Source organism: Leptinotarsa decemlineata, unplaced genomic scaffold (genome assembly GCF_025532065.1).
Source record: "Leptinotarsa decemlineata unplaced genomic scaffold, Ldec_3_MD MMD2_tig00001019_RagTag_RagTag, whole genome shotgun sequence".
NCBI classification, from domain to species: Eukaryota; Metazoa; Arthropoda; class Insecta; order Coleoptera; family Chrysomelidae; genus Leptinotarsa; species Leptinotarsa decemlineata.
The window spans coordinates 807,214-820,689 of NW_027412557.1; the positions used below are offsets into that span (position 1 = coordinate 807,214).

Consider the following 13,476-nt stretch of genomic DNA (forward strand, 5'->3'; position numbering starts at 1 on the left):
TATTATTTGTTCTATTTATAAATTATCTCCCTTCCATTTTGAAATTTTCTGAATGCTTGCTTTTTGCCGATGATCTGAAAATATATAAACAGATACAAACGGTTAGTACATCGACAGAGTTCCTGTTGGTATTCAGGAAGTGTTTTTCAGAAAGTGTTTTTTCAGAATGATTCTTAACTCTCCTTTCGAAAGTTGCGTACAATTGTATAACAGTGAGTTGTAGAATTTAATGGAGAGATAAGTGAACGACCTCTGAAACAGTGACGTCTTATGACGAGGGACATGCAGTTTATTTTTTGATCTTACATCCAATGAATGTAGCATATTCCTATTATTAACATTGCCATGTTAATAATACATTAGACAGACCACTCGGTAACTTGTATGCCTAAATAAAAATTTTTCGAGTAGTTCTTCTTATCAGTTTTTTGTTACATAGAATCCCTTTTTTAAAATCAATACCCACTCCTTTTCTTCCAGTTTTCATTAGTACATCGTTCGATTGTTTTGTTTAAACGGGTCGTGTATTGTTATTTGTTTAAAAATGCCTTACACTACTGCTGAAAGGGTTTCAGCTACTGCTTTATTTTTTGGTAACGATCAAAATGCTAATAGAACATCAATTTCATTTAACGAGCAAAACCGTGGTAAAGACCTAAGCAGAAATCACGTTCTGGATTTGGTCACAAAATTCAGGGAGACAGGTTCGGTTTCAAATGAAAAAAAAATGTTCAGAGAAGGGTAGTGAATGACGATAATGCGATTGGAGTGATTGGTCAAGTCATCGTCAATCCCAGGTTAAGAACCAGAGGTTTATCAGCAATGGCCGGAGCGCATGAAGAATCCTTAAAAACCAAAATTCCATCCTTACAAAATTAAACTTATTCTTGAACTCAATAAGGATGATTTTGACCGAAGACAGGAGTTTTGTAAGGGCATTAGTGAGAGATTAATGTAAAATCCCGTGCTGCTTTATAACATCTGTTTTTCGGACGAAAGCTCATTTTATTTTAATGGTTGCGTGAACCGTCACAATTGCCGTTATTGGTCGGATGAAAACCTAAGACAATACTCAGAAAAGACAATACTCAGAAATACATACCCATCATCCCCAAAAGTTTAATGTCTGGGCCGGAATATTAGGCAATCATATTATAGGTCTATTTTTCATTGATGGAAATTTGAACGGTGATTCTTATTCACAACTTCTTGAAGAGGCAATACAACCTCGTATAGTTGAAATAATTGAACAGGATCTAAGATGTCAAGATGAATTTATCCATTTTCAACAAGACGGTGCACCACCCCATTATGTCCAGCAGATTCGAAATTTTTTGAATAATCATTTTGAAGGACAATGGATTGGCAGAAGAGGTCCAATTGAATGACCAGCACGATCACCAGATTTAACACCACTGGACTACATTTACTCTAAATTTCCTATGTGAGTTACCCTTATCAGTTGTTACTTTTTTGTGTGTGCTTTAAAAACAATTATTGGGATTTATCAACCCTAAAACAGTTTTTTAAACTTTTCTGTGTCATCAGCATTCAAGGAAATCAGCAGATTGTATTCGTTGTGTAGGTAAGTTTTTAGTATGATTCACTTTTTTTATCAGAAGCATAAAATATCCACGTCAAAAGGCAACCTTCATAAGGAAGTGCCACTCAATTTACCTAAAATGTAAGGTTGGTAACCAACCCCATCCCCCGAAAAAATCTCCTCGTAACAAACAAATAATTCTTACTTTTTTACAAAATCAAATGGACACTTATTAGCAGGTTGTCATAAAAAGCAAAAATTTAATTTTTTTATGAAAGTTCTGAACGTAAATTGTACCTTAAAAACAATTTGTAAAAAGAGTTGAACTCAATAAAAATACCTTTAAATCTTCAAATTATCTCGAAAACTAATCGTTACAAAAATTGTTTTTCAACAGAGTTGTGAAGGTATTCGAAAGACCTTTGAAACAAGGTGCCACTCGACCTACTTTCCCTATCTAAATAAGGGTCGTCGGACGCACCCCTCCGAGGGGGTGCGTACTACAAAAAATCTGATTAGTCTGAAAGGTGTCCCCCTTTAATTAAAAATCGACTTGTCCGAGCTTTCTTCAAAAATCTTACTTTTTATATTAAAATACGGCTCTGTTAAGTTTTTGTTGTTACACACTGTATGTGTTGCCCGTTATCTACCAAAATATGCAGTCAGAAAATTAGCTGATTTAGGTAAACTCCTTCGTTTCAAAATATTTTTGCAACCGTAACAGTTCGCTAATATTGATCTTCAGAAGTGTTGGTGAAAGTACCGAATTTAATTCGTTTGTAACATTTCGGATACTGAACTGATTTCTATACAGTTTTCATGAAACGATGGAGTGATTCAAGGGGAAGATTTATTTATACTCGTATAATTCATTATTGTTTCTCTGTTTTATCCGTGGACGGTCGGTACGCCGCCGGTACTACCTGTGCGAAGCTGGGGAGCTTTCTACGAAAACGCTGCCTAATCACTTTCAAATATAAACAACAAATCACTACATAATATTCTTCATTTTTACGATTGGTACGTTGAAAATAATGCGGTCACATACAGGGTGTATCCTAACTACGGTACAATTCAGAGGGTGATTCGTTAGGTCGTTTCAAGAAAAAAAGTTTCTATGAATATATGTCCATAATTGGTGGTTAAAACAAACGGTATTTATAAAATATCATAAATATCCTCACCGATTTGGTTGACATTTGCTACAGTAGCCCGAATTAGATTGAAACCATTAGGTCCAGTGGCGTCTCAGTGTGCACCACAGCCAACAATATTGGAAAAAAAAGATCGCCACTGACAGTTTTGTAGTTTTTTTTATAATGATCAACTGAAAATACAACTTTTCCTCGCTTGATTTTTCTTCATATCAAGATTCGTTTTGGAGAAAAAACTTGTAAAAACTATCCATCGACAACATAAAAAAAAACAATCTTCCGACCTTAAAGTAAATGAACAAAATGTCCACCTTCCGATAAAATACACGACTGCAATCGATTCGTCAGTGATTTTCTGACACGTTCAAAAATCCCTTGAGTATTCCTTGTGACATTGCAATTGCCAATTATTCGATTCCTTAAGTCATTCACATCTAGTACATAAGTTTTATAAACAAGAACTTTCAGGTGATCCCATAAAAATACATCTAGAGGATTCATATCTGGGCTGCGAGCCGGTCCATTTTGAGGTCCTGCACGTCCAATCCAGCGATTAGAGTGGGTGATGTCGAGATGCTGAGGAGCAAAATGGGTAAATAATCTCACAAAAAGTCCGTGTAGGTTAGGTTAGATCAGGTCCAAAGTGAGTGGATCTATTCGACCCTCCACCACAACCCGCAAGGGTTTATTGTGGCTCACACCTATTCACACTCGACCAAATAAACCCAGCTTCTTAACGGAGACGATTAATTTGTATGTTGAGTGGTCTTTCAGGTCAGATGGTAAGAGTACGGCTCTGCCGAACTCTAAAAACCTGATTAGGTCCTCAGCGGGGCAGGCATAAAGTATGAGCCCTGCCGTTTCATCATTTTCCAAACAGAGGCGACACACACTGTCTTCCGACGGTCCGAGTCTGTGCATATAATGATTCAAACCTGTAAGAATGCCTGTTAGACATCGTAGTTCATCCCTACTGTAGTCCAACAACTGTTTTGTTTCAAGCTTCGAAGGGTGAATAAACGCCTTGGAGTGATCCAATCCTGGAAGATTCTGCCAGAAGAAATTTTCTTGTCATCCAAGTGTTCAATCTTCGTTTGGCAAAGCCTAAAGCGATGCCAATGATAGGTTTTGGCCCGATGTAGCTGCTTGCAGCACGCTCCTTTGCAAGAGAGTCAGCAGCCTCATTGCCTTTCAGGACAGTATGGCCAGGAATCTAGACCAGAGAAAATCTGTTAAGTCTTCCTATCGAGGAGAGTCGTTTTTGGCAATTTGCTGCCAATTTAGATGTTGCTCAGTAGGAGCCAAGAGCTTCCAACGCCGCTTGACTGACCGAGAATATTTTTTTGACTTGTGTATGAGGTTGGAATCTTCTAATCTCTCCGCACACAATTCAATAGCGTGAATTTGTCCTTGTAGGATTCGCCTGTTGATCTTGCTGGTAGAAAAAATAGCCCAATTAGGTTGTCACTAATCATTCCTTTCCAAAAGTTCAGCGAACATTGTTGCTGAAAATGACTTTCTCTAATAACGTGGGGATTTCCGTCGGCCAAAAAATGGTTATTGTGGAAGTTCATAATGTCAAATATGAAAGCAATCATGAAATAATTCAAATTCATTCAAATATTAATACATGAATTGAAAGATGTTCCAACCTCAACTTCAATATTCTGAAAACAAAAACATTCATTATTCAGAATTCCATCTTTCAATATTCAAAGTTCATAGACATCGAAATTGATCCGATAATAGGATGATATAGAAATATAAAACAATATTCAAATACGCAAACTTTGCACAGATTGGATACTGAGCATTATACCTTATGGAAAATTTTACAATAAAAAATTCCTTGTGAACTAGACTATTATTACAGTGACCGGATCAAAGTTGCAATTGAGGGAGGTCAAGATCATGAACAGACAGTATTTAGAAATTCATTTGAGTATCTATTCATCATCAGCAATGCAGTACATCTCCTTCTTTTCAATCCTGCTGGGTGGCAGTATAATGTAAGATTTTGGTGTTTTATTGTATTTTTTCATTAACATTTGAGTGTAAGTTTATTCAAAGTATTTTTTCCGTTTCTTTAAAATAAATTTTTAAATGAGTTTTTTCATTGTTTGGATGAATGATGAATGGGTGATACAGCGAATAAAATCCTCTCGTTAATAGCCAAGCGAGTACTGTGTTGCGACAATAATAGCATCTCGTGAAAAATTTGCTCCGTCCGTCAATAAAATATTTGGTAAAAATTGTGTGCCATCGTATGAATCAACCACCTGCAGAACATTAATTTTGGGTGAAAATCCCGAGGCAGTAGAACTTGGATCCGCTGTATGTGATATGAGTATGGGAGGTTTCTTTTTAGAACTGTCCATACGGTTTTTGGTATAAGTATAGCTTATACTAGTTCAGGCTTTGCTTCAATTTCTGGTCTCCCACGACCTGCATTTTTATTAAAGCTCCCAGTTTCACAAAATGTTGCGTGTAGCTTTATAAATGTTTTAGCACATGGAATTACTCTGTTAAGATATCTGTCCTGGTAAATTATCCGTGCTTCTTCCGCATTTCCATTTGCTAATCCATAAATTAAGTGCATGCCAGCCATTTTAGCATTAGTAAAATTAGTCATGCTGGTATCACTGCTAATTGACGACTCTATCACTGTCAGATGATCTCCAAAGCAGGTGTTCATGATATGCAAAGTGGCTTTTTTTTCTCGATAACGAAACTAGACATGGGACGAAAGAGTATATTTAGTTGAATGATCTGAAAAAATCAAAAACTACAGCAAGCCAGTGGCGTATTTTTTTTCCAAATGTTGTTGGCTGTGGTGCCCACTGAGACTCCGCTGGATCTATTAATTTCAATCTACTCAGGGTTGAATGAACTCCAACGTCCTGTATCTTAGAAACAAGGCAACTCCGGACATATGTTCATTGAAACTTTTTTTTATACTGTTTTTTTGAGTTTACAACTTTCCATAATCTGAAAAAATAAAAGATAAATCAATAGAGAATCTGCTGATGTGTGGTAAAGAACAAACTGAAATATTCACCCCGAAAAGTTACTGCGTAAAATAAACTACTAGTAAGTCCAAATACTCAGTAACTTACCAGTAGGGTGCTAATGCCGACTGAACGCCTCCCCCCACCCCTTTTAACCTTGAGACGTCACACGACCTTGAATGACGTCACCTAACCTTGAACGTCGTACACGTAGTATGAGCTTGAATGCGGTGTTTGACCTTGAGTGTGGGGGTTGACCTTGACGTTCGACACTTCGACTACCTTGAGCTTGCTCCATGGCATTGAATGTTGACCTTGAATGAAATCGTGACGTGTACAGAATATACAGTGGGGTTCGGCGTTGCGGTGTTTGACCTTGAGTGTGGGGTTTGACATTGACGTTCGTCACTTCGACTACCTTGAGCTTGCTCTGTGGCATTGAATGTTGACCTTGTAGCTCTCATTTGGGTTATGGTGGGGGGGGAGGAGTTGGGCTTTTATAAGGAGTGTGGTGTGAACGTTTCACTCATTTCAAATTCTCCTTATCGTACGGTAGATATTTCTATATACAAGATGTATTCGTGCGTTGATTGTAAAAAAAGTTTCACTCGTAGTGACAACCTACGTCGTCATCAGCGGGATTCCTGCACACCCGCAAATGGTGATGGACCTCCAACATCGAAGAGGCAACGGTTGACACCCCCAGCACTTCCAACACTGCAAACATGCGTTTGCTGCAATTTGACTATTGCAAGCGATCAGATGAATGTACATCGGAGGACGTTGCAGCACAGAACAAATGCATGTGTTCAATATGGGGAAGGTGTGAAAATTGTCAATACAGCTTTCAAGTGTCGAATTGTGAGCTACCGAGTGGACAGTGAAAACCACCACATGGATTACCCAACATTCTTCAATGAAATTAAGCAGAAAGTAGTGAAACTACTCGAAGAAGTGTTGGATATCCATAAATGCATGAAAGTGAACATGGAAGTGTTTGGGCGGTACAGTCTGCAAACTAAGGATCTTTCAGACATCAAATCATTTAATAGTCCCAATGAAGTAATTGATCAATCGAATGATTTGGATGTGGTTTATAGCAGTTTTGCAGATAGTTTAACTGTTAAAGCTGCGGAATTTCAAGATCGGGATTCAGGTATGTGATCTAGTCAAAATGTTGATGATGATGGACTTATAGAGAAAACCCATATTTTCAGGTTGGACCATTGAGAAAATTTTGTACTTGGAGGTGAATATCAACAAGTATAGCCCCTTCGGAGGGTCTTCTTACATCAAATTGCCAAGGTTCATCGAATTGAAGAAAAGTGTGGTGAATGTTCTTAATCAAGATCAGTGCTGCTTTGCGTGGGCTGTGACTTCAGCTTTATACCCTGCCAGTCAGAAACTTAATGAAATTTCAACATACCCCCACTTCTCAACCGTCTTGAATGTAGCAGGTATGGAATTTCCAGTTAAGTTGAAAGATATTCCTAAGTTTGAGGTTATGAACGATTGCTCTATCAATGTTTATGGGTTGGAAAATGTTTTTAAAAATGGTAGAATTGAATATGAAGTTGTGGGTCCGTTACACTATTCTAAACGTAGATTAAATAGTCATGTTAATCTGTTGATTATTACAGATGATTCTGGTAATAGTCATTATTGTTGGATTAAGGATTTATCGAGACTAGTATCATCACAAATATCTGCCCGTGGTCATAAAAAGTATTTTTGTGATGGTTGTTTATTGTACTTTGATAATGAACAAACTTTATTGCGACATCAGTTGAATGATTGTAATCACATATCGACAACGACACCATCCACAAATTTGAGGGTTGATAAATTTGGTAAAAGGGTACCTGAGAATATTTTGAAATTTGAAAATATCGAGAAACAGTTGAGGGTTCCATTCGTTGTATATGCTGATTTCGAATCTATTCTGAAACCAGTGCATACTAATGAGCCAAATCCTGCTAACTCTTATACAAATCGAACATATCTTCATGAACCATATGCTTTTTCTTACCTCATAAAGTGCTCTTTTGATGATTCTATATCTAAATTTGTACTATATAGAGGTGCTGATGCAGCTAAAGTGTTTGTGTCAAACTTGGAGGCTGATGTCACCAATATTTATCACAAATATTTGAAGAAAGTCATTCCAATGAGTCCATTGACTGATGAGGAAGAGCATGATTTCAATATTGCCGCCACATGTGGTATATGTGGAGAACCATTTGGTGATGGTGATATTAAGGTGCGTGACCACTGCCATCTAACGGGGAAAAAAAGAAATGGAGCTGCACATAGTATTTGTAACCTCAATTTCAAATTGCCCAACTTTATACCCATAATTTTTCATAATCTCAGTGGGTATGACTGTCATTTGTTCATAAAAGAGTTATGCACAAACAAAACAAAAGTTGATGTCATTGCTCAAACTAAAGAAAAGTATGTTTCCTTCACGAAACATATAATTATGGAGAGAATAGTAGATCACAATGGAGTGATGAAAAATAAGTTTTTGAAATTAAGGTTCATCGATAGTTTTAAATTTATGGCTGCTTCCCTTCAAGAGTTAGGTGACAATTTAGATGAAAAACATTTTGTGGAAACAAGAAAATATTTTCCGGAACAGGATAAATTCAAACTTATGAGGCAGAAAGGTGTTTTTCCGTACAGTTTTATCGATTCTTTAGATAAATTAAATTATTCTAGTATACCATCAAAGGTGGACTTTTATGATAAATTAAATGAAAAACATGTTTCTGATGAGGATTATGATAGAGTAAAGCAGGTATGGAACACATTCAATTGTCAAGATTTGGGTGAATATTCTGACATATACCTAAAATCTGATGTTCTACTGTTGTGCGATATTTTTGAAAATTTTAGAAATATGAGTTTAGATACATATAAATTGGATCCTGCTCACTATTTCACTTCTCCAGGTCTTTCTTGGGATGCTATGTTGAAGTATACGGGTGTCAACTTGGAATTATCAACTGATATCGATATGGTGCATTTTCTCCAAAACGGTATACGTGGTGGTGTAAGCCAGTGTTCGGAGAGAAAGCATATTGCAAACTATCAGTTTCTTCCAAATTATAATCCCGAAGAACCTTCATCTTTCATAATGTATTTGGATGCAACACATCTGTATGGTCATAGCATGTCTCAATCATTACCTTTTGGTGGGTTCACTTGGTTGACCGCCAGTGAAATATGTCAGTTGGATATCAATAGTATTCCAGATGATAGCCCCCAAGGATACATACTTGAAGTAGATGTGCATTACACGATCTACACGATGTGAGTTACACGATCTACATTCGGATTTACCATTTTTGGTTGAAAGTATTATACCACCTGGTTCAAAGTCCAAAATACCCAAACTTATTCCTAATTTGAATGATAAAAAGAAATATATCGTTCATTATAGGAATTTGAAACAAGCGGTCCGTAATGGTTTGATGGTGATGAAAACTCATAGAATTCTCAGATTCAATCAGTCACCGTGACTGAAAAAATATATCGATTTAAATACAAATTTGAGAAATAAGGCTACCAATAAGTTTGAGAAGGGTTACTTCAAATTGAATATAAATTCCATATTTGGCAAAACGATGGAAAATGTAAACAATAGAAGAGACATTCGAATTGTCACACATTGGGAATCCATAAGAAGAGGTATGGGTGCCAATGCTTTGATAGCTCGTCCCAATTTCAAAACATTATCCATATTTTCGGAAGACTTTGTCGTCATACATATGGATAAAGTTAAGGTTTGTTATAATAAACCATTGTATTTGGGGTTCAGTATATTGGATATGTCGAAAACAGTCATTTATGATTTTTTCTATGATGTCATCAAAAAACATTACGGACCACAAGCTTCTCTTCTCTATACCGATACGGATTCTTTGATACTGAAAATAATGACGGATAATTTTTATAATTTTATGATTGCAAATGTTGACAAATTTGACACTTCTAACTATAGGTTGGGTAATAAATTCAATGTGCCAGTTAGCAAATCGGTGATTGGAAATATGAAGGATGAACTTCCGAGTGATCCCATCATCAGTTTCCATGGCACCGGTGCGAAAGCATATCATGTACAAAGTGTGTCTGATGAAATAAAGAAAGCAAAAGGTATTAAAAAATCCGTTATAAAAAATCAAATTTCAATTGAAGATTACATTAGGATTGTTGAAACAGGCGGTATAATATTTAGAAAGATGAATGTATTCAGGAGTGATTTACATGATATTTACACGTTGATGTGCAATAAAGTCGCGCTATCACATAATGATGATAAGCGATTCATCATTCCTAATACCACCAAGACATTACCTTGGGACCACAACGATATTGAATTCTATCAGACAAGTTCCGAACAAAATTTAAGAATTCTTTTGAATGTACTGAAAGATGAAAACAGTATAAGTGACAAAAAATTAAATTTACTCATTGCCTTATTGGAAGAGCAATCGAGTAATTGAATTTTTTCACTCATTATCTGGTTTGTTCAACAAATTGTAAAATTCATACTTGTCGAATATTTCAAACGAATTATCCTACCCCACTTCCACCCCCACTCCCATTCCCACCCGAAGTGGTAGGGAGCATACGGCTATAAAACATGAGGAGGAGGCCACAGTTCATCATTCGATTGCAGTCTTCCTCCGAAAGAACCAGCCAACCTGAGATACCTGCCAGCCAACTTAGTTGAAGTTGAAAATTCCAAGCAGCTTGATGTAAGTACACACTTCCATACTTTTTATATTATATTGTCTAATATTTTCATTTTCTCTTTCTAGAATCATGTCTTTTCTAAGGAATGCTCTGATGACCCCGATTACCACTCTCAGTGAGAGACAGTTGGAGGATGTAGAGCGGAGGAGGGTGGTTGTCCTACAGGACATCATGGTACAACCACCAGCTGCACCACCAGCTGCAGCTCCCATTCCACCACCGGGGATGACTTCCACTCAGGAAGTGGCGGCTCCCATTCCACCACCGGGGATGACTTCCACCCAGGAAGTGGCGGCTCCTGACTTGAAGTTCTTTTTCGAGGACTTCAAACCAACCCTCGAGGAGGAGATTGACCCCCCACCAACTTTGTCGACATTCAGTGGACCAACTTCTTCGTCAGCACCCCAAATCGAAGATTTACTGAATGTCTACAACCCGGACCTGGACGAGTCTCTGGCGAATTTATTGCATCTTCAAAGCTTCTTATCGCCCATCGAACTATTATCGCCCATCGATTCAGGGGATGAGTTCGAGAAACCGGTGAAGAGGGCCAAGAAGATGAAGAAGTCCGCACCTGTGAAGAAGTCCGCACCTGTGAAGAAGTCCGCACCTGTGAAGAAGTCCGCACCTGTGAAGAAGTCCGCACCTGTGAAGGCATCCAAAGCCAAAGGTGGGAGGGGTGGTAAGTTGAGTGCTTTTCGCAAAAAATGTGAAAAGAACTCACCTTACGTTGGTTGGCCTACAGCACCCCTTCCAGTGATGGAGATGCAGAACTTGGTGGAAGTCGTCGCCCAGGTCCATCGGGATGCGTCACCTCCTCCAGTCACCCCCCAGGTCCATCGGGATGCGTCGCCCCCTCCAGTCACCCCCCAGGTACGTGTTGAGCATTCCGAACAAGAGGTTGTCCCGGAAAATGTCCTTTCACAGACTGTGGTAGAGGGTAATAAACTCAAAGAGTCTATTACCTATGCACAGTCTGTGAAAAAGAGATATTTGAAGGAGAAGAAGGTTGTGGATGGTTCTGATTCCAGAAAAAGGGCCTTGATGTCGGAAATTTCCACCATTGAGGCCCAGAAACTGGAATTAGAGAAGCGACTCTCTTTGCTTAGGGCGAAACTTCAAGAAGAAGATTCGCAACAAGGAAAGAGTTTGGCTTACATCCAAAAATATGGACCTCTTGTTCAGGAATGGGATGCCATGTGCCAGGGGTTCCTCAATACCTAACCCCTTTTGTAAATATATTTTTGTTTAGTTTAAGTTAGATGTATATTTAGAATAAAAAAATTGTAATTTTAGGAATATAATAAAAACTTGCATGTTAATTTTAAGGTTATTTAATAAAGTGTATGTTATGTATGAAAAAATAAAATAAGGAATATTGGAGTGCATATCTATTTTGGTTGTTGCACACAAAATACTGCGTGGTTGGGGCAGTATTTATTCCTTCATTCTAGTCATTTTTTAGTCGCATGTAGCATATAGAATAAAATTAGTTAAATAGAATAATTGTATAGAATTTCCATCATTTGAAAGTGTGTGAATTGTAAAATAGTTATTTTTTCTAGAGAATAAATAAAAGTGATTCTAGTAATGCTCTGAGTATAATTCTAAAACCTTTTGACACTTCTCTCATCATTACTTCTCTCAACATTATTCAAACAAATTTCATTTATGTGAATATGTAAAAATAAAATCATGAATCTAATGAATATTATATTGGATTTATTCCCCAATTCTCACATCAATACTTGAATAAATAACCTAGTGGGTCTTTATTTTTCACATATTCCCCCTCCCTTACTCTACCCCACTTTCTTCAAATCATATAAATAAGATTGTATTCTCAATATTCTTCAACTTGTTCGTTCATCATGAATCAAGCAACACCAATTATTCGGGAAGCTGATTCCACCAGTGAACCTCATTTTGCCCCACCAGAGAATTGGTCCTATGGTGACATTCAAGTTGCTGTAGTTGATTCAACATCTCCCGATGATGAATTCGATGGGTATTCAGATACAACAATAGAGCTGAATGAAGAACAAGATGTAACCTCAGACGAAGATGAGTTTGAACATGATGAATTTGCCAGCCCAGAACTTGTGGATCAACTGTGGCTTGAAGATCATCAAATCGCTATACCAAATATCATCGTGGTGGTTGATTCTCCCGAACCTGACATCATCATTATAGATGATGATGATGATGATCAGGTAGGTTAGGTTAGGTTTTCCTCGGAGTGCACATAGTACCTGGTTGGTGCACACGGAATGCTGCGTGGATGGGGCAGCATTCAACCTAACCACTCTATTTGGTAGTAGTGAAAAAAATAGGCCTATATCGGTACACCCTTGCGATGAAACGTTAGTTGTTTCGCTATAAAACGAACTAATTAGAAAATGGAAACAGTTAATCATTATCTTTGAATATCTTTGGAACATTATTTTAATAATGTTGATAAAAATTCGTATCATAAAGAAATTTCAAGCAATGTATATTCGGATAAGTAACGAAGGGAAAGGTTGTATAGGCGATCGCGAAGCGATCGCTTCGCGATCGTGGAGAGATCGCTCAGCAGGCCGCTTCGCGGCCTGGGGCGCTCAACATCCACCACTTGCATCCGGGGCGCGTTTTTTGCGACCCCCACCTCCCCCCCCACTCCGCCTCCCACTATACCCCCTCCTGTGCAAGAGTATAAATGTAGGAGTTCCTCAATGTAATCTTCAGTTGAGTAGCTATCGTCAGCATGTCAACATACCAGGAAGCCGATTCCACGACCGGACCCCAGGCGAAAGAACCTACAGCGCCACTCCCGGATCTTCTGTTGGAGGATTCCGATATGGAGAATCCAGATATGGAGGCCGATTCAACCACCACGCCTCATCACCCTTCCACATCTTCGGTCCAGGTACTGCATGTGACCAGTACCGAAGACCACTCCGAAGACTCGAGCAGCTCGGATGATGATGACGATCTCTGGGACGACGACGCATTTGCGGAGGAAATGGCG

At 38.1% G+C, this 13,476-nt stretch overlaps 1 protein-coding gene across 1 annotated transcript; it reads left to right on the forward strand.

Moving 5' to 3' along the window:
- The first annotated feature begins 10,124 nt into the window (after positions 1-10,124).
- Positions 10,125-11,815, forward strand: LOC141482271 (uncharacterized). Its single transcript, XM_074175284.1, has 2 exons — positions 10,125-10,468; positions 10,532-11,815. The coding sequence occupies exon 2, from the start codon at positions 10,536-10,538 to the stop codon at positions 11,688-11,690; it is 1,155 nt and encodes a 384-aa protein (XP_074031385.1). The 5' UTR covers positions 10,125-10,468; positions 10,532-10,535; the 3' UTR covers positions 11,691-11,815.
- The last annotated feature ends 1,661 nt before the right edge of the window (positions 11,816-13,476 follow it).